At 60.1% G+C, this 27,982-nt stretch overlaps 1 protein-coding gene across 1 annotated transcript; it reads right to left on the bottom strand.

Annotated features, from left to right (window-relative positions):
- Positions 1 to 1,685: 1,685 nt before the first annotated feature.
- ECE2 (endothelin converting enzyme 2) lies at positions 1,686 to 24,876 on the bottom strand. Its single transcript, XM_045031199.1, has 19 exons — positions 24,444 to 24,876; positions 19,697 to 19,783; positions 18,469 to 18,613; positions 17,655 to 17,870; positions 15,804 to 15,928; positions 14,691 to 14,837; positions 14,004 to 14,069; positions 13,151 to 13,339; positions 11,211 to 11,353; positions 10,800 to 10,914; positions 9,743 to 9,853; positions 9,150 to 9,248; positions 8,681 to 8,758; positions 8,182 to 8,285; positions 7,140 to 7,250; positions 5,973 to 6,040; positions 4,143 to 4,333; positions 3,900 to 3,995; positions 1,686 to 3,308 (listed from the first exon to the last, which is right to left on the bottom strand). The coding sequence occupies exons 1-19, from the start codon at positions 24,486 to 24,488 to the stop codon at positions 3,132 to 3,134; spliced, it is 2,313 nt and encodes a 770-aa protein (XP_044887134.1). The 5' UTR covers positions 24,489 to 24,876; the 3' UTR covers positions 1,686 to 3,131.
- Positions 24,877 to 27,982: the final 3,106 nt, after the last annotated feature.

Here is a 27,982-nt window from a genome sequence, read left to right as displayed (position 1 = left end):
CAGGGCTCTAGTCTGGCCTGGCTCAGTAGTGCCAGAGGTGATACCATCCAGCAGCCCCATGTGAAATGAATGGAGGGTCGAGCTACAGTGGGCAGTAATTGGCTCCTTGTTGGCGAGTGAGTGAGTGGAGACTGCTCTCCCCTTGGGGGTGCAGGGGGGCAGCGTGAGGCCTACCCTGCTGCTGCCCCGGCAGGACCTGTTCTGTGGCTCCACGCTGCCTTGCTCTCCTGGGTTGTCGCTCTGGCTCTCTACATCACTGCTAGATGCCCTTGAAAATTGTAAATAAAACAGCATGAAATGGAACCCAACTCTTGGTGGCTGTGGTGGGAGACGTGCTGGTTTGGGGGGTGCATGTCCCCATGCTACTATGCGCTCAGGTGCATGCGGGCTCAGTGCTGGGGCCCTGCTGTACGGGGGTGCATGGCCCTTTCCTGAATGGGGGTGCTTGTGGGAGAACGGACTCCATCAACAGAGGCTGAGGGGCTCCCATTGCTTTATTATGAGGAGGGGAGGGGTATAGATCTGCTAGGGAAACGGGGCCCCATCCAGGGCCGCCCAGAGGGGGGGGCAAGAGGGGCAATTTGCCCCAGGCCCCGGGTCCCGCTGGGGTCCCCACAAGAGTTTTTCGGGGGCCCTGGAGCGGGGTCCTTCACTCGCTCTGGGGGGCCTGGAAAACTCTTGCGGGGCCTGGGCCCCCGGAGCCTCTTCTGCTCCAGGTCTTCGCCGGTGGGGGGGTCCTTCCGCTCTGGGGCAGAAGGACCCCCCGCTGGCGAATTACCGCCGAAGTGGGACCCGCCGCTGAAATGCAGCCACGTCTTCAGCGGTAATTCGGCGGCGGGGGGCCCTTCCGTTCTGGGACCTGCCACCGAAGTGCCCGAAGACCCGCGGTGGGGGCCCCCCGCCGCTGAATTACCGCCGAAGACCCGGCTGCATTTCGGCAGCAGGGGACCCCTGCTGCGGGTCTTCGGGGCACTTCGGCGGCGGGTCCTGGAACGGAAGGGGCCCCCTGCCGCCGAATTACCGCCGAAGCGGGGGCCCCCCGCCGCCGAAGACCCCAGGCCCCCGGAATCCTCTGGGCGGCCCTGGCCCCATCTCCCTAGCAAATCAGCATGACTCCAACTGGGGTTAGTGCCACCCCATCTCCCTTAGGGAGCAGCTTCCCCTCGTGGGGGATAGGAATTGTTTTTGTCACTCCGAGATTTAGCCCTGCCTGTGTCACTCCCCTAGTTAGATGGGGTGAATATAGGACGCCGGAGGGCTGATGGTGCCCCATACTGGGGCAGGGTTAGGGTTGGTTGAATGACCTCACTTGTACAGTTGCAGACTTCGTTCTTTCTTTCCATGTAACCTAATTTCCAGCCTGTTCAAGATTGGTGTTTTTGGAGACGGTTCACAAAAGTCACTGCTAGATTGTTAAACTGGAGTTAAGACTGGAAAAAGTCCCCCTGCCCCAGCCCGGCCCCCTGGGAATTTCCTTAGGTTTTTTACAATGTAAGAAGTGTTCAGTGTCAGGATCTCCCAAGGACCTCGCACGCTGCACTCCCCAGACTCTGCCCCACCGCCAGTCTGTGTGGTCCCACTCCCCACAGAATCCACCCCTTCCCCTTGGGTTGTACCCTGCCTGGGGCTTATCCCCATCTCCCCTGGGACCGTGCAGAGTTAAGAACAGAGCCCAGGGTGAAAGTGGAAACTGCTTTTAATCGTTAAATAAATCCATCAAGGACCACCCAAAGCTAGTCCAAGGCACCAGTCCCCACCGTAACCAACCAATTCAAGCAAATGGGGAGTTTCTAAGCCAAGCTGGTTTTGGATTACAATGAGCCTAAGAAGGTTAAGAAAATGCCCCAGAAGCAAGAGCAGCTCACGGTCTGAAGCTCCCAGCATTGTCTGATCCCACTCAAACGATCCAGAAAAAGCCTGCCCTGGCACACAGTTGGGTTAGTGGGAGGGAAGCTGGCAGGGGATCAGAGTTGGTTTAGAACAGGTGGCTTGTTTCAGGGCTAATCCCATAGTCAGAGGGGATCCTCACGGGGTTAACTGCTGCTGTTCCATTGAGTTTAAAAAGATAAAAAATTCTCCCCCTGCCAGCCTGGCACTAGAGGGTGCTGGGCTGCTGCCCTTCAAACCCAAATTATGCCTCATCTCCCTGTGCCAGAGCGGCAGTAGGGGAGCTGCACTACTGCCCTTTGTGTCCTGGAGGGGTCCCGTCTCCCTGCATCTGAGCCTGGCAACAGGGGCACTGTGCTGCGGTGGGTGCTGTCCTTCCTACCCTGGCCATGCCCATCCCTGGGATGACGCCAGGCCCCCGAGGCTCTCTGCCCCATCCCACCCAGTGTTCCCAGAACTGGCCTCGTCTACTCTAGCCTCTTTCTTCAGCGCCTGCCCCCTTCCTTGCTGCAGTGCCACTGCTGCCCCCTGGTGGGGTCACTGCCGGCGCCATTGGGCATCTCAACCTGCTCTAGCAGAGTTAGATCTCACAGCGGCTGTGTGGCCCAGGCCCTGCCGACGCCGGCACTCCCAGCATTGCTCTCGTTGGAGGGGCTGTACCCAGACTAGACCCACAGGCCGGGGCTGTAAGGAAAAGGCTGGTGTTGCCCAAAGTGAGCCACTGAAGGCTCTCACCCCGTGCCCTGCTTGGGTGGGCAGGTCCCCATGACCCTCTGCTGGGGAAGGCGGAGCGGATTGATTGGCTGGAGTGGGGCTCAGGCAGGAGACCCTGGGCTGACACTCCTTGCAATGTACAGTGCTGGCAGGTGCTGATAGTGGGGATGGGGTCAATGGTACAAGGGTGGAGCATGACCAAGCCAGGTGGGCTGGGTTCCAGGCTCCACCCAGCAGGTGGTGCAGGAAAACGCGGCTCCTACACTTCCTCCTGGAGCTCTGTCTGAGATGGGAGGAGCCTGCAGCCTGCACAGGACAAGCCGCAGCAGAGAAACTCAGGCCACTGGCTATTCCCAGAGATGTTCCCCCACATGTCCCCATCCGAGAGGCTGGGAGGGAGGGGGCATGGCTCTGGGACTCTACGTGGGTGCTCCTGCCTGCCTATGTCCTGGGGAAGTTGCTTGGTTGTGTATGTACGGATTCTCTGTCCTCCTCCCTGGCTGCGTGCCTCCTTGCCCTGCGGCCCCTCTCTACCACACCTCACAGTGCTTGCCGGGGTTCATGGGCGAGCCCACCGGGCACTTAAAGTGCTCGACAAAATCCCTGGAGTTGCTGAGGGTGCCGATGACCCGGAACTTGTCTGGACTGTGTGGATCGGTGACCAGCCCCTCGTGCGAGCTTTCCGGCGTGCGCACAGAGCACCACACCTGTGCGAGGGACACAACAAGGACCAGGATTAGGGAGGCACAGCCCAACACCTAGCCTCGCTCCTGCACCCTCTTCTCAGCTAGTTTCCTGCCTTGGGCCCCATGGGCCAAGGCTGCCCTGCCCTGAGACAGGGAGTGTACCTCCCAGTGCAGCAGCAACCCCAAGGCTGCCCCGCTGGGGAGGTGGTGGATGGAGCTAGGGGAAGATGGAGTGGGCCTGACCCTTGGTATGGCTCTGCTGGCCAGGATGTTCCCATTTGACCTCACTGAGGAGATCAATTGGTTCTCTTCTCTTGGATCTCAATACTGCAGGCTCGGGTCTTTAAAAACCATGGCCCGTTGTTCCCCAAATGGAATAGTATGGAGCTGTAGGTTAGCACTGAGGGGCACTGACAGAGTTGTTGGGGGAGTGTGGGGTGTGTGTGTGTGTGTGAGTCCACAGCTGGAATAGCAGGGGATTGCAGGTCAACAGCAGTGAGGGACATCAGCAGAGCTGTGTGTGGGAAGCCCAGGACTGGAGTAGCAGGGGGGCTGCAGGTTGAGATTGAGGGGCATCAGCAGAGTAGCTGTTTTCCCATTCCAGATCCGTACCTGTGCAAACCCTACAAAGAAGAGCTGGTTGTTGGTGAGCCCCACGGCAGGCAGGTGCTTCTCCTCTCCATTCTTCTGCAGCCAGGCTTTGTAGGCCTGCAGGGAACCAAGAAGGCGTGCCGTGAAACAGCAGCAAACAGAGTGGTGCTCCCCTCAAAATCAGGGGGCGGTGGGAATTGAACCCTGGCCTTAGGATCTGCTGTCCATCCCCCGCCTGAGGGGCAGGCTCGCTGCGTTACTCACGTTGTATGCTGTCTTCAGGCCCCCGTTGTCTGCAATGTTCTCGCCCAGGGTCTGCTTGCCGTTGACGTGCTCTCCGTTCACCAGGTACTTGCTGTATTGTTCCATCATGCACTCAGTCCGGTTCTTAAAGGCCTCCAGGGAGGAGTTCTGCCACCAGGGACGCAGGTTTCCCTCCTTGTCGTATTCTCGACCTGGAAGACAACCCGGTGCATGATAAATGGCCGGAGGAGGAGCTACCAGCAGTGACAGGTCTATCACCTGCACCTGTCTCTGGTGCCTTCTCAAGCAGCCCACTATGGAACTGAGCCATGACCCCCAGCACAGTCCCAGTTCCATCCCGAGCGGCCCCCAGCATGAAGGATGTTGCAAGCAGCCCAAAGGCTAAGGTAAGTTACAAGGGTCCATGTGATGGCTCGACAGGAGATCTTAAGCCTGCTGCCTCCATGAGTGGGGGTGTCTGGCAGGGGAGGGGCTGCTGAAATGAAGAGGGACATGAAAAGGGAAAAATCAGAGGCACAGACCAGTCAAGCTCAGGGTGGGGATGGAGCACCTGCTCTATGGGCTTCAGGATTCCTCCCTACCCATGGTGCCTCTGCGAGTGAGCAACAGGGAAAGGACAGGATCATCTTCCAGGATCTTCTGCGGCCAGGATGGTGGCTGTGCAGCCTTGGAGACTGACGGCCTCATCTCTCCAGCAGGAGCTGCCTGGGCAGCAGCCGTATGAGCTTTACTTGACCTGCTGGGACCCTTTTAGAAGAGGAGATCACACTTCATGGCCTGCTTGGTCCTCGGCTTCTTCAGTTGCTAACAGTGGGTCAGTTGGCACTGGTTGTGCTGGTGGCTTGTCTGTCTGGCAGGAACTGGCCAGGATCTCAGCTCACTTCACCTCAGCCACCAGAGAGTCCTGGATGACTTGCTCTTTCCCTGCCACCCAGGGCTGGCTATGACCCAGCAGCCTTGAGGTGAAAGTCTCCATGCCTGTTCTCAATGCTCTGAGCCTGCAGGCCTCCTACCCTGATGGTGGTGCTCTCTGTACCCCTGTAAGTATGGGAACTCCACCTGCTTCTCAACCAGACCCCCGGGGAGTGAGTCTTGGCATGGAGGCTCCAATCACCCCAAAGCTGCCTTTTGGGTTCCACCATTGGCTGTGGCCTAGCAACACTGCACAGCATGCAGAGAGAGGATGCAAACAAAACAAACACGAGTCCAGCTGGAGAAGGGGGGAAGATCCCCAATAGCCACAAGGAGCAGTGTGGAGGGGGGGAACTGGGAATCGCCAGCCACTAGCCATGGCTCGAGATGCAGAGACATGGGTCCTCACCAAGCAGATGGAGCAGAAGCGAAAGCTGCACAGAGAAGCCTGGGGAGATGCCTGCAGGTGTCACCTGGGGAGACAGGAGGACAAACAAAATGGGGAGGAGAGCCAGCCAAAGGGAAAGGACATTTTGAGGGCTGTGAAGAAGCTAACGTGGGCAAGAGGTGTTGGCCGTGCTGCAAGAAGATGACGTGAGGAAGCACAGGATGGAATGGATGGCAAGGCCACTAGTGGCCCAGAGGAGAGCGATGTCAGGAGTCTTTGCGGGATGTGTACAGAGGTGCTGGGCAGCCCCGTGGTGCAGAGGACAGGATGAGGCTGCGATGAAGAGGAACTGGGAGCTCTGTGCCGGGGGGAATGGGAGGGATAGCGTCACCTCTCTATCCAGTATAAGGACTGTTTGGTTATGGTGTCCCTGAACCAAGCGCCCTTTCCAATAGTGGCCCTGGTACATTCTTGGAATGGCAGGGTGTGCGCGTGAGACCAGGGAGCCTGACAGGCCAGCTGGGTCCTACCTTGGTCATCGAATGCATGCGTGAGCTCGTGCCCCATCACTACTCCGATGCCGCCAAAGTTGAGGGCCCTGGGTGAAGCCAAGAAGAAACCCTAGTTTATTGTCTAAGCTCTTACCATGGTCCATATCCCAGTGGTATTGGAGCCTCCCTGATCGCTGCTCATGCAGCTCCGTGAGTCAAGCCCATGCTGCGTTTCCAGTGCTCCCTGGTGCCCTTTCGATGAGCAGGCAGTGCAGAGTGCCAGTGGCCTGGATGCCCAATGGAGGTGAGACTCCACTGACTGAAGCACGCGTCTAGCTAGGAAACCCGCTCAGGATGACTGCCCGTAACAATGCATTGCACTAGCAGGGCAGGCTTGGCGTAGATCCTCACCTCGAGTCGGTTAGCGTCACTATTGGGCAAAGCGCAAACTCTGCCAAGCCAAGGACTGCAGTGCCAGCTTGCTGGGAGCCCAAGGTTGGCACCCAATGGGCATAAAATGGATCTGTCGTTAGCTGCCCTCGTTAACACCAAAGGCTGGCCTGTGGGGAAGGCTGCCAGTCCTAGCAATGGGCCTGACCCTGTGGCTAGAGCAGTGCAGCCTATGGAACACCATGGACCAACCATTGGCCACCCTGCTGGGATGGTGACGCTTGCCAGGCCTCTTCCACAGCGCTGGCGCTAAGGCCGCCCCCTTCTCTGACTCCCCGGGGGAAGGGCTGAGGCAGGGCCTGCCCTCTCTTGAGGGTGAGAAGGGCAGCGAGCGGGCAGCGACGCTCATCACGCTGGGCCAAGTGTCTTCCTGTGACCGCTCGCCCCACCCCGAGCCCACAGCCGCCGTTGGCAAGGCTGCTTCCAGGGCCCGAGGGACTAGCAGAGGGCAGTAGTGAGTGCCAACCCCACTGGGATCCTCTCTGATCGGGGGTGGGTTTGGGACGGCAGGGATTGGGGAATCCTCCATTAGTGTTTGGATGGCAGCAGCTCAGACCCAGAGCGTCTCTGCCCTGGAAGCTCCACTCCTTGCTCCCGGGACCAGGTGCTGCCCCTGGGCAATAGCGGGGGTTGCCCAGATCTGAGTATACCCAGGGATCTACAGCTGCCAATGGGTCTCATGCCCTCTCCTTCCCCAGCCACTTCCTGCTACGCACACAGGCATGACCCAGCGAGAGCCCAGAGCACCAGACGCACTTGGGGTGGTTGCGGGCGTAGAAAGGCGCCTGCAGGATCCCAGCTGGAAAGACGATCCCGTTCTTGGTGGGCAAGTAATAGGCGTTGACGGTCTGCGGGGTCATGCTCCACCTAGGGAGGGTCAAACGTGTTAGGCAGCATCTCCCCCTGCACCTGGCGTCCTGCTACCAAAGGACCAGGGCAGGCCCCAGCAGGAGGAGCAGCCAGCCATACACGGGGAAGCTCCTCTCCAAACTCAATGTTAAGAGCCCCAGAGCCAGCCTTATCATGGCGCTTTTGGTCTGGCAAGAAACGCTCGGCTGAAGTGCTGGGAGCTGGTTGAGCCTCGCACTTTTGTAGTAGTCAGTCATCTGTCTGAGAGCTGAGGTCTGTCCCAGGGACTGGGGCCAGGGTGAATGAGCCAGAGGCTGGCCAGGAACACAGCAGGACATCGGCCCCCTTCTCTGGGGTCTTGGCTGGTCTTTTTCTATTACAGAGGGGGCAGGTGGCTGCCGGTGTGTGTCTGATACAGTCAGAGCCAGGCGGGCCCTGGCGTGTGCCTGCATTGTGGGGTGTGAACAAGTGCGTGGGTGCTTGTGAAAGGGTGCACGGCTGCGTCGGTGCCAAGAGTGGGGTTGCCTGGGGAAGTCTTTCAGTGGGACTGTTCAGGCCAAATGCTTCTCAAGTGAGCTGGGAGTCCCCACCTTGGATGGAAGGAGCAAACTGCAGCTGCCACCTTCGCTTTCCTAAAGGTGCAGTCTGTGGAGACTACATCTCCCAGCATGCAGTGTAGCCAGCTAGTAGGTTCCAGGTAAAGCATTGCATGCTGGGACTGGTAGTGTCCACAGGCTGCAGCTCCACCCTGGAAGTGAGGGAGGCAGCAGAATGGGGCAGGATCCGCCTTTACCCTCCCTAGCAGGAGACTGACAGCACCAGCTGCACCCCAAAACTAGTCCCCAGGCCTCCCGGTCATGCACTCTTCATATGGGACCCTGCCTTGCCCCTCCAGCCCGCTCCCTGCCACCGTGGGCGGGAAGGTGCCCATGCTGCAGCGGCTCCTTACTGGTCCCGGTTCGGGGGTTTCCGCAGCTGGTCGGCCATGACCTTGGCAGAGAAATTGTAGAAGTTCAGCATGTTCTGGAAAAAGGAGTCTTCAGAGACTTCATACTGAGAAAGAAACACAAGGGGCTGAGATGGGCTTGGGCTGCACCGCTCCACCCTGCAGGCTGGGTACGGGGTGGGGGGTCTGAAATGGGCTAGGGCGTGCCCCCCCCCAACCCCACAGGCAGTGAAGGGGTGAGATGGGGGTAGATAGATCACTCTAGGCACTCGGTTACTATAGCAATGAGGGCCTGGATCCCATCCCCACTGAACAGCCCCACCAGTGGGCCCACATACCCTGGGTGGGACATGCAGGATGGGCGCCGGGCAAAATCTCACCCACCCCAATCAGACCCTTGGTTCACTGGATCCCTGCCCTGTGCCTGGCACAAGCAGCTGGGAGCCCCTTGCAATCCCAGGGCCACTCTTGGCCCAGGTCCCTATGCTCAAGGGCCACCTACCCCATCGTAGACGTCGTCCAGCTCCTTGTTATCGAGGATGAAGTCCGGGAAGCCGATCATGTCGTAAATGGCGTCTGCCTGTGGAGAGAGGGGCGAGGCCAGCGGCTGAGATCGTAGCGGGGTGAGCAGAGGGAGAGACCTGGGAGCTCCCCGTGTACAGCCCCGGCCCCTCCAGGGGAAGCGTTGCTACTCCGGGGCGCACGGGGCTGGGGCTCCCTGCCAGGGAGCCAGTGGGACTGCGTGCCTGGGATTTCCCCCCCACCAGGACGCCCATGTCCCGGAGACCAGGGATGCCCCTGCCTCGTGTCTCATGCGGGGGGAGTGCGCAGTGGCAACAGTTGCAGGGGACATTGCCTGGAGAGGGATTATTTGGAGTCAGCTCTGACATTGTCTCCCCTCTAACTCAGGGCAGGAGTTGGGCTGGCCCCCCTCCCGCTGGGGTATGGGAGGCCGGCGGAGCGGCCGTCACCTTCTCCTTAGCGGCCTGTCTCGTCGTCCTGTCCATCCAGTCAAGCTGGTCCAGGGATTCTTCAAAGGCCGTCCGGATCTCGCTGATCATCTCCTCTGCCTATGGGGGAGCGGGAGAGTCAGTTCCTCCCACATGGCCAGCCTGCACCGCCCCACCCCCGTCCCCTGGAGACTGTCACGCAGCACTAGCCCTGCCTCCCAGCCCTAACCCCTCTGTGGGGACTGCCCTGCTCCTCCCACGATGAGCGGAGTGGTTAGAACAGGAGAGCACGTGCTGCCAGGCTGAACTCCCCTCGCCTGGGCGACTGGTGGGGCAGGGAAGTCCCTTCTCTCTGGTCTGCGTACCCCTGCCCTTTGATGCACAGAGGCACCTCGAGCTGGGGCGCTCACCACTGGTGAATTGAAGGGCTGCAAAGGAATTGGGGAGGGGTAAGAAATAGGGGAAGATAAGAGAACTTGGGATCTGCAGAGGAATCGGAGGGTGGGCTGCAAGAGAACTGGGGTACGGAAGTTTGGGGGGCAGTGCAGGGAGAAGAGGGGTTGCAGGAGTGCTGGCATGAGGGAGGCCAGAGGGCTCGGGGCAGGGCAACTCACAATCTCCTTGCTGTCTCTGTCGAAGGTGGCTTTCACGAACAAGGAGCCCAGGGCGAAGCCCAGCGTGTCGTCGGTGTTGGAGATGCAGGTTTGCCAGCGAGGGGTGCAGGACTCCAGAGAGAGAGCGAGACAGACAGGGTGAGACCTGAGGAGGGTTGGCGATGCGTCCCTGTGTCCTTGCTGGCCATGCTGGAGGGCAGGGGCCTGGGCCGAGCTCACACCCTGACACAGGAGGACACAATTTCTGGCCTCCCAAGTGCTGCTGCAGAGGGAGAGGGCTCCCTCCTCTCTGCTCTGTATGGCCTGCCCATCATTTCATCGAGGGGCCCTGGGGCTCAGACCTAAACCCAGGTACGTCCCTTCGCCTTGCCTCCTTCCAAGGCAGACGGGCCTTCATCTGGATGGGGAACCCCTCCCGATCTCTGCCTGCCCCCTCTCAGGCTCTGCCAGGCCATCCTGGGGTGTTGGGGACACATACACATTCAGGGGCTCGGTCCTGGCCCTTTCCCTGCCTGCAGCCTCCTGTTTGCTGGTCCCCGCGCAGGCGGCTGGGCCAAAGGGCTGAGCTGCTCCCGCCCACAAGGATCCCCTAAGCTGAGGCCTGTCGGCATCTCTACGGGATGCCGGTTGTGTTGCCTTACGCTGCCCTGAGTTCCACCCTCCTGCTGTGCTGCACTTCCCTTCCCCGGCCCAGAGCCCCCATGTGTTTCACTAACCCCGCCATCACCGCCCGGCTGTCCTAGCTTGTCCCCATTACCCAGCATCCCCTGCTCGCAGCCAGCAGGGCGCGCTCTGACTCCGACCCAGGGCTGGAGGCTGTGTGATGCACAGGCATCTTCCCCTTAGCAGCCTCTCCACTCACATCAGTGCCTCCTTATCCCATGCCCCGGACAGGCCAGGTCATGGCTGCCTGGCTGAGGATCCTCTGGGATTTCCCTGGGGCATATAAGGTGGTAACACCCACAGGGCACAGGATTCCCCCATGTGCATAGAGAAAGGGGCCTCGGGGCTGATGCCAGTGGCTCGGCCCGGTGTGCCCTATGCAGCAGCCCCTCACCTTCTTGGTGCCATAGAGGGTCTCCAGTAGCTTCTCCTGGGCTGTCTCAAATCGCTGGTCCAGGCTTGAGGCAGTTTTCTGAACCAGGTTCCAGATCATGTAATTGTTCAAAATGCTGCAAATGACAGAGCCACACTGACTCGCCGAGATCCCAACCCTGATGGGAACCACCCTGAGATATGCCCCCCATTCCCCACCTCCTCACCCCACCCCCGATTGGCATGACTCTGAGACACACCCCCATGTCCCAACAGGCACTGCCCTTGACAGATACTCCCTCACCCCCAATGGACATGGCCCCTGCTTCCCAATGGGTGCTGCAAGGTGACCCCTGATGTCATTTCGCTGGTGCCCACCAGCCCCTCAGACACAGAGGGCCCCGAAGCCCCTCCCTCCAGCTGGGGCTCTTACCTTCTGTCCGTGCTGTTGATGAGCTCGGAGACCTGCTGCAGATACTCGCGGCCAAACACCACCACGGGCTCCGCCTCGCTCAGCTCCAGTGGGGCCAGGGCATAGGCCATGTAATCCAGCCAGTCGAGGGCGGGGGCCAGAGCCTGCCAAGACATGGGGCTGTGAGGGGGGCGCGGCTCCTCTCCGGCTCCGAAGCTCTGGGTAACTGGGGCTCCCTCCCTGTGATGGAACCTCATCCCACAAGGCAGCCAGGGCAGATGGCTGGGTTTCACTGGGGCAGGGGGAGGATGCATGTCCCTGGAGAAACACCTCAGGTCCCTCAGGTTCACTCCAGCCTCCCATCACTTAGACTCGCTGCCTGAATCTCTGCCTTACTCCCAGCCCCCTGATCCTCTCCCATCCCTGGCCCCTGCCTCAGTCTCCTAAGAGATCTCCCTTCCCACTAGCCAGGACTGCATCTCTCCCTGTTGCCATGGTGACTGGTTGCTTGGTGACCATCGCACGATGACTAAGGCTGGCTTTTCTATAGTGCCAGGAACTTCAAAACTGGGGTGAGGGTCCTGGCATCCCCTTCCCCAGCACAACAGAATTCAGGGCTGAGAGAGCAGGGGACTGTGGGTCGGGATTGAGGGGCACTCACGGAGCTGTGTGTGCGGAGCCCAGAGGTGGGACAGCAGGGGGCTGTGGATTGGGACTGGGTGTGTGGGGACCCCAGAGCTGGGATAGCAGGGTGCCATCGATACTGAGGGACAGGAGCAGAGCTGTGGGGGGGACCCCAGTGGGGTAACAGGGCACGGTGCAGTGGGACTGAGGGGCAGGGGCAGAGCTGGGGGGACCCCAGTGGGGTAACAGGGCATGGTGCAGCGGGACTGAGGGGCAGGGGCAGAGCTGGGGGGGGACCGTAGTGGGGTAACAGGGCACGGCGCAGCAGGACTGAGGGGCAGTGGTGGGGCGGGACCCCAGTGGGGTAACAGGGCACGGTGCAGCGGGACTGAGGGGCAGTGGTGGGGCGGGACCCCAGTGGGGTAACAGGGCACGGTGCAGCGGGACTGAGGGGCAGTGGTGGGGCAGGACCCCAGTGGGGTAACAGGGCACGGTGCAGCGGGACTGAGGGGCAGTGGTGGGGCGGGACCCCAGTGGGGTAACAGGCCATGGTGCAGCGGGACTGGGGGGCAGTGGCAGAGCTGGGGGGGAACCCAGAGGTGGGTAGCAGGGCACGGTGCAGCGGGACTGAGGGGCATCAGCGATTGAGCTGGAGGAAGACTCTCCCCCAGAAGCTGCTCGTTCTGGCTGCCTTTGGGGATGCTGACGCCCCCTTGCGCTGCTGGCTCCAGGGAGTGAGCGTGTTGCGCCTGGGGGATGGTGGAGGCAGCCTAGCATTGGCTCCTGGCTGCTTAGGATGCTGCTCAGCCAGGCCTCCGGCATTAATGACACTCAGGCAGCTGAGCAGCAACCCTGCTGGAATCCTAATGAAACCTGGGGGGGGGGGATGGACAACAAAGAGCCCAGCAAAACAGAGGCCTGGAGTGTGTGGGGAAAGCAGCCGGGGGCTCCCGGGGAAAGCAGCCGGGGGCTCCCGGGGAAAGCCGAAGGGGCACAGAAAGGGGCTACTGTCTTCCCATGTGCCCTGGGCTGGGCCCTCACACTCTGCCCCAGGCAGCTCGGAAATGTAACAAAGAACTTAGATCAGTTGAATTCCTCTCTCTGTTTTCATCCTGAATTTTTCTCCCAGCTGCTCCAGGCCACAGTGGGAGCCGCCCAGCAAATGGGAGCCTCCCGCTACCAATCCCCCGTCACCGGCCAGCGGATAGAGCCCAGCCCCTGCACACAGCAGCACCATGCTGGTTCCTTCCCCGCCCCGGCCCTTCACCCACCTCCAGCAGCACCATGCTTGTCCTCTCCCCGAGCAGCACCGGGCTGGCCCCTTCCCCAGGACCCACCTGCAGCTCTGCGATGCTCATCTTGTGATAGATCTTCTCGTCATCCCGCCTCTCGTCCTGGGGGACGGTGATATTGGCCAGCAGGGTCTCAAACTCCAGCACCTGCTCCATCTGCTCCTGGGTGGAGACCTTCTCTCCACCCAGCAGCATCCCCAGCTCCACCATATAGTCCAGGTAAGCAGCCAGCACCTGTCACTCAAGCGAGAGGCAGTGGGGTTAGTCACCTAGGCAGGGGAACCCCACACAATCAGTCATGGGCCATGGGGGAGTTCAGCTCCCTCAGATCCCGTGCTCTTAAATCCCCAAACCTCCCCCCACCAGGATGTCCTGCCAACCGGGTCCCAGCACAGGCTCCAATCCAGGGTCCTAGCACTCGGGGGTCCCTTTCCTTCCGCCCCTTGTGCTTTGGGGTCAGGCACATTCCACCCGCTGGGCTGGATCTGCGTCAGGAGCACAGGAAGGTGTGGGCCCTATCCAGGGTGTTGGGGTGGGAATGTGCATTTCAGAGCGCAAAGGCCTCTTGGGTTATCTCCGAGATGGGGCACACAGTGGGGAGGGTTCTGAGAAGAGCCAGGAGACTGATTAGAAGATGAGAAAACCTGCCTGATCGTGAGAGACTCCAGGAGCTCCACCCTATTTAGCTTAAAGAGAAGGCTATGATCAGGCTGAAAGTACCTACGTGAGGACCAGATATTTGATGAGGGGCTCGTCGGGCTGGCAGAGAAAGGACAGTGGCTGGGAGCTGAAGCTAGACCCATGAAGACCGGAAGTCAGGTGTGAATTCGGGCCTGCTCATGAGGCCGGCTCTGTGGAAGGGATGGTGTGCATGGGCTGCCCCCACCCAGCCCCCTACCTTCTCATTGGCTGTCTTGTTCAGGTAGTAATCCCGGGAGGGCAGGAAAAGGCCTGACTGATCCACCTGGAGACGGAGAACAAATGAACCTGGATTGCATAGCCGCAGCCACTGCTCCGTAGCACAAAGCCCCCTGCCCTGCCTCCACACCCAGTCACCGCTATTCCCGGGAACCCGTGGGGGTGGAGGAACTGGGGCAACCCTAGCCCTCAGCAGTAGACCAGGGCCATCAAATCTGACCTGTGGGGAATCCCCAAGCAGTGTTCACCTCCCCAGAAGCAAGAGGCTGAGGCGCCTTCCTGGGGTCTGTATGTGATGTGGCCCGAAAACAGTTACTGTCCCCACTGACCCCCTCTCAGTGTGTCCCCAGGTGGGAGGGGGCAGGCAGAGGGCTGGGCGTCTGAACGGGGCCACTTAAGCCCAGAGTCAGAAATGCTGCCCAGCCATGATCGTCCTGTGCTCCCTCTGACCCCCTGTGCTCCTTCTGTCCTTGGTTAGGTTTCTTTATGGATCCTTCCCCCCCACGGCTGGCTGGCTCCTCCACCCCCAGTTTGTGGTGACGGTGTTTCCGAGCGAGGGGCAATGGGAGAGGTTTGCTTTGGGCCCATTGCGCGCTGGGAGCTCGGTGTGAGGTTCTGGCACAGTGCCCCCTCCCAAGTCCTCACTGGGGCAGGGTCGCCGGGCTACCTGAATGACGTTGCTGTTGGAACTCTTGGAGTCGGCGCCCACGTAGACCGTGAAAAAGGGGGCGGTCCGGTAGGTCCCCGACACCATCTTCAGAACCTCCATGAAGTTGCTCTGGTTCCAGGGCCCAGTAATATTCCACCCGCCAATCTGCAGGAAACAGGAACGCAGGGATTTGGGCTTGTGCTTCTCTGGGTCACCAAATTCCACTGGCTTTAATCTTCCACCTTCACACCCAGCACGGGAGAGACCCTCTACACCCTGCCTGTGATCCATGCACTATACCCCAGCACTAGGGGGCTGTGCTGCTGCGGGGTGCTGCTGGTGTGCTCCCATGTGCTGCTGGTGTGCTCCCATGTGTCCCCAGCCTAGCACTAGTGGGTGCTGCTGGGGATGCTTCCCTCCAAGCTCTGCCTGTGCTCCGCCCCCATGCACACCGGCCCTTACTGTCCCTGGGGGAGCTGCCCTGTACACCCTGCCTGTGTGCCCAGCCAAGCACGAGGGGGCACTGTGCTTCCCACTAGGCCTGGCCTGTGCTCCATGCACACCACCCCTGCCTAGCAGAAGGGGGCGCTGTGCTTTGAATGTGAACCTGCTGCGTTACCCCAGTCACAGAAGCACCCTGGTGGCCTGTCCCCTTCAGAGGGGGGCAATTCTCACATCACTTACACTACGGGAAATATAACAAATGGGGTGGGGGGGAGGCAGGAATCACAACCCTGGAAACAGGGCTCAGGCCGGCCTGTGCAAACTCCCACCCCTGCTAGTGAGCCTTGCCCCGGCCTGGAGGGACCCTGGCCAGGGAAGAGAGCAGCTCGGCACACGGCTCCTCCGCTGGCGCTGTTCAGTTGTAACAGGGATGGGAACGCTCTGTGTCTGGCAGCCTGGGCTGAGACCCGGCAATTCGTCTCACCTGTGCCCCAGAGCCATGCCCACGTGGGAATGGCATTTGGTCAGGCAAAGGCTCCCAGGGCTCGGCCCCTCTCCAGGATGGTCTCCCAATGGAGAGACTTTTCCCCTGCAGAGAGGTGAGTGTGCTGAGCAGCCTCCTTCCCCGACCTGGGCTCCCGCCCAGACCTCACCTTGGTCTGGTTCCCCTTCCCCCCCAGCACCCACCTTCTCAATCAGGTCCATCAGTGGCTGGGAGCCCAGCTCCCCGATTTTCTGCTCCTTCAGGCAGGACAGGTAGTAGCGCTGGGTCTTCCTCTCCGCCTCGCTGCTGGAGTTGAAGGTGGCGTTCTCTGTGGAGTGGATAACGAGATGGATTCAGTCATTTCCTCCCTTACAGGGGGGCTTTGTGTACATGGAGGGACCATGGAGACAGGCCCTGGTCTCCTAGAACTTCGTGCCTGTGACCGTGCCTTATGCCTGGGTCCCGTCCCACCCTCCTGCTGGAGCCTCCTGTATCGCCATGTAGTCTCATGCGGGTTAGGTTCCCCCAGGTTATATGGCATGATCCGTACCAGTGATGGCACCAGGGAACTGTCCCCTGCAGCTGCCCAAGGGTCTGCCCAGGTGCATCTGGTTTGTCACCGTGTACCCCTGACTAGTGCCGGCAGGGGACAGACTGCCGGCTGGCTTGCCACCCTGTGCCCCGGCCAGTGCTGGTGCGGGACAGACTGCCGGCTGGCAGGCCACCCTGTGCCCCGGCCAGTGCCAGCGCAGGACAGACTGCCAGCTGGCGTGCCACCATGTGCCCCGGCCAGTGCCGGCATGGGACAGACTGCCAGCTGGCTTGCCACCCTGTGCCCCGGCCAGTGCTGGTGCGGGACAGACTGCCGGCTGGCAGGCCACCCTGTGCCCCGGCCAGTGCCGGCATGGGACAGACTGCCGGCTGGCTTGCCACCCTGTGCCCCGGCCAGTGCTGGTGCGGGACAGACTGCTGGCTGGCAGGCCACCCTGTGCCCTGGCCAGTGCTGGTGCGGGACAGACTGCTGGCTGGCAGGCCACCCTGTGCCCCGGCCAGTGCCGGCATGGGACAGACTGCCAGATGGTGTGCCACCCTGTGCCCTGGCCAGTGCCAGCACAGGACAGACTGCTAGATGGCGTGCCACCATGTGCCCCGGCCAGTGCTGGCACAGCACAGACTGCCAGATGGCGTGCCACCCTGTGCCCCGGTGCAGGACAGACTGCCAGATGGCATGCCACCCTGTGCCCCGGCCAGTGCCAGCGCAGGACAGACTGCCAGATGGCGTGCCACCATGTGCCCCGGCCAGTGCCGGCACAGGACAGACTGCCAGATGGCATGCCACCCTGTGCCCCGGTGCAGGACAGACTGCCAGATGGCATGCCACCCTGTGCCCTGGCCAGTGCTGGCACAGGACAGACTGCCAGATGGCGTGCCACCCTGTGCCCCGGTGCAGGACAGACTGCCAGATGGCATGCCACCCTATGCCCTGGCCAGTGCCAGCGTGGGACAGACTGCCAGATGGCGTGCCACTGGGTGCCCCGGCCAGTGCCGATGTGGGACACTGCTGGCCAGTGTACCCTCTCTAAGGCAGAGAGACCATGGAAGCTGATGCAGGATACAGACCTCAGTCTATCCTGTGCTAGTTCCAAGAAGCTGTAACCTAGCAATATATCCCAGCAGCCAAATGCCCACATAGGTTATCGCCCCACCCCTGTCACCAGCACCAGCCAGGCTGGGCCCACTGGCCAAATGGAGCCAATCCAGGAGACTCATCAGCCTCTGTGCTGTCTGGCCGTGTCGGGAATATCTCCTAGCCCCACCCAGCATGTGTGTGTGTGTGGGGCGGAGGGGGAGCCCCTGCATCCCTGACCGTATGGGCATTCTCCCCTTCCAGGGCAGGCCCTGGGGAGCTGATCCCTGACGACCCAGGTCTCTCCTGGCCCAGCCTGGGCTGCATGTTTTCCATACAACCCACCAGGCGCCCTCCTCCAGTGCCGCCCTCCCCGATTCTCTGTGCCTGTGCACAAGGGGGCACCCCAGCACAGGGCTACACCCACCTAAGAGGTGTTTCATGATGGCCTGGTTCTGGTCCCAGATGCTGTTGAAGGTGCTCCACTTGGAGCGCCCATCGGGCAGCGGGTTCCGCTTTATCCACCCCCCACAGGAGTACTGGTAGAAGTCCTCGCAGGGATTAGTCTCCCGGTCCAGGGCCTCCAAGATCTTACTGGCCACGGTGATGCAGGCTTCCGTTAGGCACGTGGTGTGGGAAGGGTCTGCGTGGGAGAGATGTAGCCATTAGGGCCCAGGGCCAACAAGTGGGGAAACTGAGGCACAGAGTGGCAGGGCCTTGCAGCAAGTCGGTGGTAGAGCTGGGAACAGAGCCCAGGAGCCCTGCCTCCCAACCCTGCAGTTGACTGCTCTTGCACTGGTGCCTGGATGCCCGTGAGTGGGGGCACTGGGAATGTGGTTGCTGGCGTGGGAGGAGGCCCCCCACGGTCCTCAGGAGATGGGTGACTGAGTCCTGCAGCAGCACCCTTCTTCAGCTGCATGGTGAGGCCCTGGGCTGGGGCCACGTGGTCCCTTAGAATATTTAATATTTATTTCCTGCTGGACAGTCCCAGGAGAATCTCTTCCCCGTACTTCCCCTGCTCTCTGGCGGCGACTCCTGTTCCCCAGGACAAGTCCAGCCCAGGGGAGGCTCCCCGCACAGCACAGAGCCTTTTGCAACTCCCTGGGGCAGGCCCAGGATCTTTCCTCTAGTGAGCCCAGCTGTTTCAGCCTGTTCCTGAGGAGCAGCTGGCTCTGCAGGGAGGGAGATGGGCTGGGGGGGGGAGGCGCAGCGAAGGTGTGTGAGCCCCACCCCCTTCCTACCTTTGCTGTACTGGACGCCCAGAGCAATCATAGAGCCCAGCAGCAGCAGAGCCGTGACGAGGCAGATGGCACAGAGCGCCAGCTCCAGCTGGGTCCGTGAACCCAGGCGGCTCAGCAAGGGAGGGGGCCCTTTCCTGAACCCCACCTGGGAGGGAAAGAGAGAGGGAGAGTGGAGGGGGGGAAGGGGAGAGCGTATTAAGGGGCACCTGATGGATTAATCCCAAACACACAATCAGAAATAGCCACAAATCAGCTTTGCAGGGGGACCTTGAGGCCCTCCCCCTTGGCAGTACCACTCTACCCTTCCCTCATGGTAGCCGTGCCTGAGACCCTCCCCTGGGCTGCCCCATTGCCCGTGGGAGTGAAGCGATGCCGGGGCCCCGCTCCAGCACTGAGCCCAGTGTACAGTAATTCTGTTGGGAGCAGACCCCATCCAGCACTGCAAACGGCTCCTGCCCGTGGCTGGACTTGGATGGCACCTGCTGGAGGGAGGGAGGGAAGAGCAGGGGGCAGAGTTCCCCCCTTCTGGCCACAATCCATATGAGCTGGCTGGGAGAGGAAGAACCAGTGGGAAAAGCTGGATCTGGCCCCCTGGAGATCCCACAAGGCCTGCCCACCCTTACAGCTACGTTCCTGGGAGCCAGGGCCTGGCACCGGGGCCCATCCATGTGGAAAGAGAAGCCTTGGCTCCCAAAGGGCTGGCGGGGAGGTTAATCACCTCTAAAAACTGCCACCCAGGTCCATGCAAGTGGATGTGATAGGCATCCGGGCCCAGGAGAGACGGCGGGGGGGGGGGCTGTGGGGCAGGACTAGGGCAGCGGCAGAGCTGCATGTGGGGAGCCCAGGACTGGAACAGTGTGGGGAAGCGAGGATGCGGAGCAGGACAGAGAGGCGTTGGTAGAGCCACGGGTGTGTGGCTTTTGGGAAAAGGTGGCAAAATCAGCTTTAGTTCCCATTGGAGACAGCCGCTTTTCCTCCTCCTGCCCTCTCCAGTCCAGTGCTCGGTAACCAGCTCGGTATCTTGCCCCAGAGATTCCAGAGGCAGCTTTTCTTAATAGCTCCGCTGCTGAGCACGAGCTGGCGGGGCTCCCATGGGAACCCAGAAAGGCCCAGAAGCCGGGCCGTGTCCTCCCTCACAGCACATTGGCCCTGGCCACTAAGAAGCCGCGCCCTGTCCTGGTCTGAAAGAGGCCCCACGTCAGGGCACCTTCCAGGAGCATGAGCCTACCTCCACGCTCTCAGGAGAGGCGCTTCCATCCCCAGCCGCATCCGCCCCCTCGTCATCCTGGAGAGTAGCTCGTTTGTAATCAGACATCTGCGCACAGAGAGAAAGCAGGCTAGGAATGACATCGCAGAGGGCTGTGCCAGGATCCGCAAGGGGCGCTGGTCCCAGCTGACCCAGAGCCAGGATCCTGCAGGGGGCGCCGGGCCCAGTGACACCCAGGCAGAGCTGAGGGGCCATGGAGCTGTCAACGGCAGGACAGTTTCGTCCCCCTCAGGTTGAAGCGCTCCGTTTCTATGGCCTCTCCTGGCTGGTGTACCACAGTGGGACTTGCCTGCCTTCCCTTTACGTAAAACCCTGATCCTGTGCTCTGAGAATCAGGGAGCCTGCATCATCTCCAGGGGGAGCCAGGGGGCTCCGGGCACGTAGGGCGCAGGTCCTGGTGATGCCAACCAAGAGTGGGCAAATGCATTTCCCTCTGCCCGCAACTTTACAGGGTCACGTTCCTTCCCTGCCGGGCCCCCGAACGACTCAAGTGCAGGACCAAGTGGAGCTGCCAGGCTTGTTCTGTGGATAAGGGGAAGCTCTTGCCCCCTCCTGGCACCAGCGGTTGCCCCTGAGCAACGTGTACGTCCCTTCGCCCTCTGTGGGTTGCCATGGCTGCCTCTGCAGAAGCCGCTCTGACATCAGCATTCCTGACAGGTGTCAGATTGCCTCATGGAGACAGTCCTCGGTTCCCAGGCAACCTGCAGCTTCATTTCCTAGCAATGCCACCGCCTCCTCTCTGCATGGCGCTGGGACTTCCCATGCAGATGTGGTCAGTCCATGCAACATCTGGAAGGGGCTGCCTTGGCAGGCTGGCGCCAGCAGCCTGGATGGAGCTCAGGAGGGGAACTCCCCTCAGTGTAGCAGCCATATCTGCCCAGCCCAATGGGCTTCCACTGACCTCGGAGAGACGTTCTCTTGGGTGAGAGGCGCCTCCCCCAGTCCAGCTCCTTCTCCCTTCCCATCCAGCCCAGCCCCCTCACATCCAGCTCCCTCCACCTGCCCGGCTCCCTCCCCCTCCTCAGCACAGCTCTCCCATTTATCTTGGTGCCCCATAACTCAGGCATCATCCTCAATCCTGAGCTTTCCTTTCTGATGGGGCAGGGAGCATACCCAGTGCAGCTCCCCCTAACGCCAGGCTGAGGTGGGAGATGAGAGACGGCCAAGGAAGGCAGCACCATGCCCCCTAAAGCCAAGCGAAGCTAGTGAGAGATGAGCCACAGCCAAATCGTGGAGGGTAGGAGCCCTGCAGCCCCTAACGCAGTGGTTTTCAAACTTTGTGTGTGGGTGGCCCCCTTTCACGCCGCAAGCCTCTGAGCATGACCCTCCCTTAGAAATTAAAAATGGGGGGCGGGGGATAATTTAATTTAATCAGGGCTCCGGGCTGTCAGCCCCACAGAGCTGACAGCTTGTGACTCCCATGTAACCAGCTTGTGACCCCCTGCGGGGTCACAACCCCCCAATTTGAGAACCCCTACCCTAAAGCTACTCTGTGCTGCAGAGAGATGGGGGCCAGTGCAATATGCTAGTAGGAAGCAAGGATTGTGTCTGGACTGGGTTACGAAGCTGCGATGACAGCAGTGTTAGCTAACCCATTCTAGTGTAGACAGGACGCCTTGCCTTCCAAGTATCCCTGCCCCTCGAGTTGCCTAGCATGCTTCCAGAGGCTGGTGTGGGCCCTCGCCACACTTTTGTTCCAGGCTACAAACATTCAGTCTTTCCACCAGGTCGATCCCTCAGGTGACTGGCAACTGAAGTAAAAAAAAAGGCTAGACTAGGGAGTCGGCCCTTTCAATCACCGCTGCCTTGTCTACACTAGACTTTCAACAGTGTTAGGGTTTGTCTACACTGCGGGAGGCTATAGGGGCAGGAGCGCTGGCAGCCTTTTTGGCGCCCTAGGCGGCGGAGGGTCCCACCCCCGAAATACCGACCATGACCACGCCGGCCGAACATCTGGCCACCGCGGTCGCCGCCCCCCAAATGTTAGTGCCCAAGGCAACTGCCTAGGTCGCCTAATGGGTTGCACCAGCCCTGTATAGGGGCATAGCTACGGTGCATCCTACAGCAGCAGAAGGGGTTTTCCATCACTGTCCGAACACCACTTCCCCAAGCCATGGTAGCTAGGTTGTGCCAGCCACGTCTACACTGGGGCAGAGGGTGGCAAGCCAAATCCCAAGTGTAGATCAGGCCTTATTAATGCAGCTTTGAGCCTAGTCCAGACAAAGCCCCCAGCGTGAAGCTTCAGTTCCATTAGAAACGAAGGCTGTGAGCGAGATGACTTCGCCGGGCAGGGGCACGGGCCCCTCGGCTGGTTAGCTGGACATTTCATTGGGACAGCTTTGGCATTGCCCATGCTAGATGGCCTCGTAGGGGAGGGGAAAACTTGCGGGTTTGAGCAGCTGGGGAGTTGGCCCTTGGGGAGGGGGTTTGGGATTCTGTGCTAAGCACATAAGCCGGCTAATTTTGCTCATTGACCAACAGTGAAATAGTTAATGACAGTTACACTGAGATTGTCATTAGGTTTCAGGGTTAACGCCGTTGAGCTGAATGGGGACAGTTCATCCCTCTCCGCTCCTGTTTGAGGCTGTCTGCAGACTTGGGCCAACACTGCCGGGTTGCTTATACTTGGCTCCCGTTTTCAAGGTTTCCTTCACAGCCGCGAGGGCTAGAAAGGGAGTTTTGGGGAAATCAGAGCTAAGACTGGGGAGCCCAGTTTCACAGCGAGGGGAGGCTCGGGCAGCGGCCGGAGTGTGAGCACCAGGGCCCGGGTCACAAAGGCTCAAGAGGCAGCGCTTTCCGCTAGCCACCGAGTGCTGGGGTTTGCACAAAAAAAGCTGCCAGCTCAGGAAACAGGCACGAGCCTGTTCAGAAAAAAAACATTTGGCAGAAACTCCCCAGTTGGGGAAGGATTCCTGGGAGCTGCTGGCATCTGTGAAAATGTCTCAGCATCCTGCTGGCAGCCTCGTCTGAGCCAGGGATTCCCCCCACCCACCCCTCCAGCTCAGGGAGACCCTGCGCCTGGGAAAACACAGCTCCCTACGAGGGAGACCTGCTCCTCTCTGCCAAACAATGCCCCAACAACCTGCCCAGCAGGAGGGTGGGCAGCTCCCACTGGCTCCTCCAGCCTCCTGCCCACAACTCTGGTAACCACCTGGCCACGCAGGCCTCTGGGGGCAGCCCAGGCCCCACACACCCCATCACAGGCATTCTCCTTTCCAAGGCCCTCTCCTGACACCGTGAGACCCTCCAGGTGTATGTTGTCATGGCAATACAGACCCCAGCCTCCAGTTGCACTGCCCTTGGCCCTGGCATTCCCCTGACATCTCCCCATGCCTCTGGAGACCCAAGCGATGTAAGAGGAGAGGAGGGAGGTCATCCGGGAGTAGAGGCGCTCATTCTGGGCTACAGGTGACCATGCTGCAGCTGGGTCTCTGGTGCTCAGAGTCCAAGAGAGGTTCCCTGGGAAGTGGCCTTTGGAGCAAGAAACACCAACCCCCTCCCTCCAGCCAGATTGTATCCAACCAGGTCACTGGGCCTGACTGTGAACTGCCCCCCCCCCATAGGACTGGGTGCTAGGATGTGCCAAATCCCAGCTCTGCTGCCCAGAGATCCTGGGGCTTCTGACATCTCTGAGCATCACCATGGAGAAGCTTGAGCCCTCGGCAGTGATGAGCAAGTGACGGTTCCAAAGTCCAGAGCACGGCAGGATGAGGCCAGGACAGCAGGCAAGGCAGAGCCCCAGGGTTCTCAGGGAGTGGGGCTGGGCTGGGTCACCAGATCAGGGTGAGTGGGGTGGGGCCGAGCTGCAGGACCCCAGCTCCTCTGGGTGGGGCCCAGCCCCAGGTCTGGGCACTCAGAAGTGGGGTGGCTGAGCTGCAGACTCAGGGCTCTCAGGGTGTCGGGCGGGGTGAGCCACAGGATCTAGGCACCCAGGCAGGAGGGCGGGGCCAAGCAGCGCTGCAGGCCCTAGGTCCAGCCCTGACTTCTCTGCCAACCCTGCGGCACCCTGCGAAGGGGTTGGCCGGCCCCGGACCAAATGTCCTGCTAGGGGATGGGGGCAGCCCTGTGGTCACGAGGTGCCCTTCCCCCCCAGTACCCCCAGCCACCGGAGGGCACCTCCAGGGCTGTACTCTAACCCCTCATTGAACAGGAGAAATGAACTCCCAGCCTCCTCCCTAGAGCCCTGGGAGGGCTGAGTTCCTGCTCTAGGGAGCCCACAGTGTGCTGGGACTCTGGGGGAGGCTGCAGAGGGGGGCCGAGACCACGTGGCTGGCTCCCATTCATCCCCTCCCGCCCCATGGGCCCAGTCTGGGGAAGGGTTATGCCCCCCAATGGACTCCCCCCCCCCCCCCAGCATGGTATCAGCCCAGCACCAGCCTCCCTCTCAGAGCTTCAGGGACACCTGGCACCCCTGCACAGGGCACCCAGCGCTCCCCAGGGCCCCGGCACCCCCCTCTCCCGTGCTCTGGGCGGGGGAGCAGGAGACAGTGAGTTTTAAGGGTCCCTCTGGAGCCCCTCAGCTGCCATAGTCTTGCCTGGCCTGGGGGTCGTCGCCGGGGTGTGGAGGGAGCCAGGGCCCGGGAGCCAGGGGCTTGGCCTGAGTATGGCGCCGGGGTTGCCCGGCGCTGGCTGCCCAGCCCCGCCCTGCTCCAGCCCCAGGCGCCCCGGGCTGCAGCCCCCGGCCGAGCCCCCCAGCCCGGCTACTCACGTTGTTGCTGAGATCCTGGAGAGCTACGTTCATCCTGGACATCATGGGGATCCCGGCACGGCCCCCGCCGCCTAGCTCCGCTCCCAGCCTGGGGCGAGCGGGGCTGCAGCCGCCGCGCCGGCCCCGGGGCTGGCCATGGTGCTCGGGGGCTCGGACCCGGCGGCCCCCTCCCCTGCAGGAGCCGCGCGGCTCAGGGCAGCTCCCGGAGCCGCAAGGGCGCAGCGGAGGGCCCGGCTGCGGGGGCCGGCGGGGCGAGGGGCAGGCGGCTCCCCGCGCTCCGAGCTGGGACCGTCACTGGGGCGAAACGGCGGGTGTGTCCATCAGGGCGGGCGGGCGGCATCGGCTGCTGCCGGGGGGCTGCGGCGGCGGGACGATGGCGAAGGTCAGCGGGGATGGAGGCGCCGCCGGCTCCGCGGGACTCGCCAACAGCCTGGCCACGGGCGCACGGGCACAGCGCGCAGGGGCGCGGCCGCGCTGCGCGACACTGGCACACGCGCGGCCACCGTGACTCAGGCGCGCACAGACACAAGGCGCACCCCCGCAATCTGTCACACACGCACACACACACACCGCAGTCTGTCTCACACACACACAGAGTCACACACACACACACTTCCCGCAATCTGTCACACACGCACACACACACACCGCAGTCTGTCTCACACACACACAGAGTCACACACACACACACATCCCGCAATCTGTCACACACACACACACACCGCAATCTGTCACACACATCCCGCAATCTGTCACACACATCCCGCAATCTGTCTCACACACACACACACACCACAATCTGTCTCACACACACACACACACACACCGCAATCTGTCACACACTCACTCAGGCACTCACACACACACCGCAATCTGTCACACACATCCCGCAATCTGTCACACACACACCGATATCTGTCACACACACACACACACCACAATCTCACAAACACCGATATGATCTCCGTCACACACACAGTCACACACACCCCACAATCTGTCACACACACACACACACTGCAATCTGTCACACACACCCCACAATCTGTCTCACACACACACACACACACACACACTCCGATATCTGTCACACACACCCCACACGCTTACACACACACACACACACCCCAATATATGTTACACACACAGACATACACACCACAATCTGTTACACACACACCCCACAATCTGTCACACACACGGTCACACACACACACACCCAATATCTGTCACACACCCACACCCCAATATCTGTCACACACAGTCACACACACCCCACAATCTGTCACGCACACCCCCCCGATATCTGTCACACACACAGACACACACACCACAATCTGTCACACACACACACACACACCGATATCTGTCACCCTCCGCAGTCTGTCTGTCTGTCTCTCTCTCTCTCTCTCACATACACACACACCCTGATATCTCTCTCACACACACACACACCGATATCTGTCACACACACAGTCACACACACACACCGCAATCTGTCTCACACACACCGAAATCTGTCACACACACCACAATCTGTCACACACCCCCGATATCTGTCACCCACACCCACCAATATCTGTTACACACACCAATATGATCTCTGTCACACACACAGTCACACACACACACCCCAATATCTGTCACACACACCCCCACACAATCTGTCACACACCCCCACAATCTGGCACACACACAGTCACACACACACTGCAATCTGTCACACACCCACCGATATCTGTCACACACACAGTCAGACACACACACACAATCTGTCACACACAACCACACACCACAATCTGTCACACACACAGTCACACACAGAATCACACACACACACACATACACACACACTGCAATCTGTCACCCCCGATATCTGTCACACACACAGTCACACACACCCACACACACCGATATCTGTCTCACACACACACACACACACACACACTGCAATCTGTCACACACACACCACAATCTGTCACACACAATCACACACCACAATCTGTCACACACACAGAATCACACACACACCCAAAATCTGTCACACACAGACACACCACAATCTGTCACGCATAGAGTCTCTCTCTCTCTCTCTCTCTCACACACACACACACCCACACCACAATCTGTCACACACAGTCACACACACAGAGTCACCCCCCCCAATCTGGCACACCCCCCCCACAATCTGGCACACACACAGTCACACACACCCCACAACCTGTCACACACACTCAGTCACACACACAAAGTCACACACACCCCGCAATCTGTCACACTCACATACAATCACACACACACATACCACAATCTATCACACACCCACCCCCAATCTGTCATACATACAGAATCACACACACACACAAACACAAACACACAGACACCCAATCCCACAGACTACAATCTGTCACACACACAGTCACATGCACACACACACACACACACACATGCAGTGACACACACACACACAATATCACACAGGCACACAATCACACAGACCACAATCTGTCACACACACACAGAGAATGCCAGACACACAATTACCGTACACAGGCACATTGGCACACAGACCGCAATCTGTCAGAGCCACAGACACAGAGTCACACACACATAGAATGCCAGACACACAATCACATACACTCAGGCACACTGATCGCAATCTATCACACACAGTCACTCACACACATGCACACAGAGAATGCCAGACACACAATAATACAGAGAATTGCACAGACACACAATCATCACATACACACATACAGAATCAAACAGACCAGTCTCTCTCTTACACACACACACACACACACACACACACAATTGCACAATCACACACACAAAATTACAGGGGTACACTGACTGCAATCTGTCACAAAGTCACACACACACACAGTCTCACACACACACAGAATATCAAATACAGAGACACCTGGGCACACTGACTGCACAGTCACACACAGAATATCAGACATACAATCACACAGAGAATCACACAGACACACAATCACATATGCGCACACACAGTCATACAGACCAGTCTCTCTCTCACACACACAATCATACACACAAAGTTGCACAGACACACAACTGCACAGACAGATTCACACAGTCTCACAAACACAGAGAATTGCATGCACACAGATACACAATCACACAGACTCACAAACACAGAGAATCACACACAATCACACAAATAGCACAGACACAGAATCACACAGACCCACCCACTCACCCAAACACAGAATCACACTGACACAGTCTCACAGACATACAATCGCATGCACAAGCCCAGACACTTGGTTCAATCCCATGCTAGCATATTGGGGTGAGAAGTGCCAGTGTTAAGGGACAGGGCTCTGCCAGGAACAGGAGAAACCTGCCCGGTCCAGGGCTTCTACAACACATGTGGGGTTTGTTCCCCTCTACCTCTGTCATCTGCCTCAGCGAAGCCCGGGCCGGTCACTCTGTCGCCTGAGCTGTCTCTCTCTTGCTCCCAGGGCCAGGCATGGGGTTGGGGGAGGAGGGCTGTTGCCACTGCTGAT

Source organism: Mauremys mutica, chromosome 9, assembly GCF_020497125.1.
Source record: "Mauremys mutica isolate MM-2020 ecotype Southern chromosome 9, ASM2049712v1, whole genome shotgun sequence".
Lineage (NCBI taxonomy): Eukaryota > Metazoa > Chordata > Testudines > Geoemydidae > Mauremys > Mauremys mutica.
The sequence above is the reverse complement of the archived record's forward strand: the minus strand, read 5'-3'. Positions and strand labels throughout refer to the sequence as shown.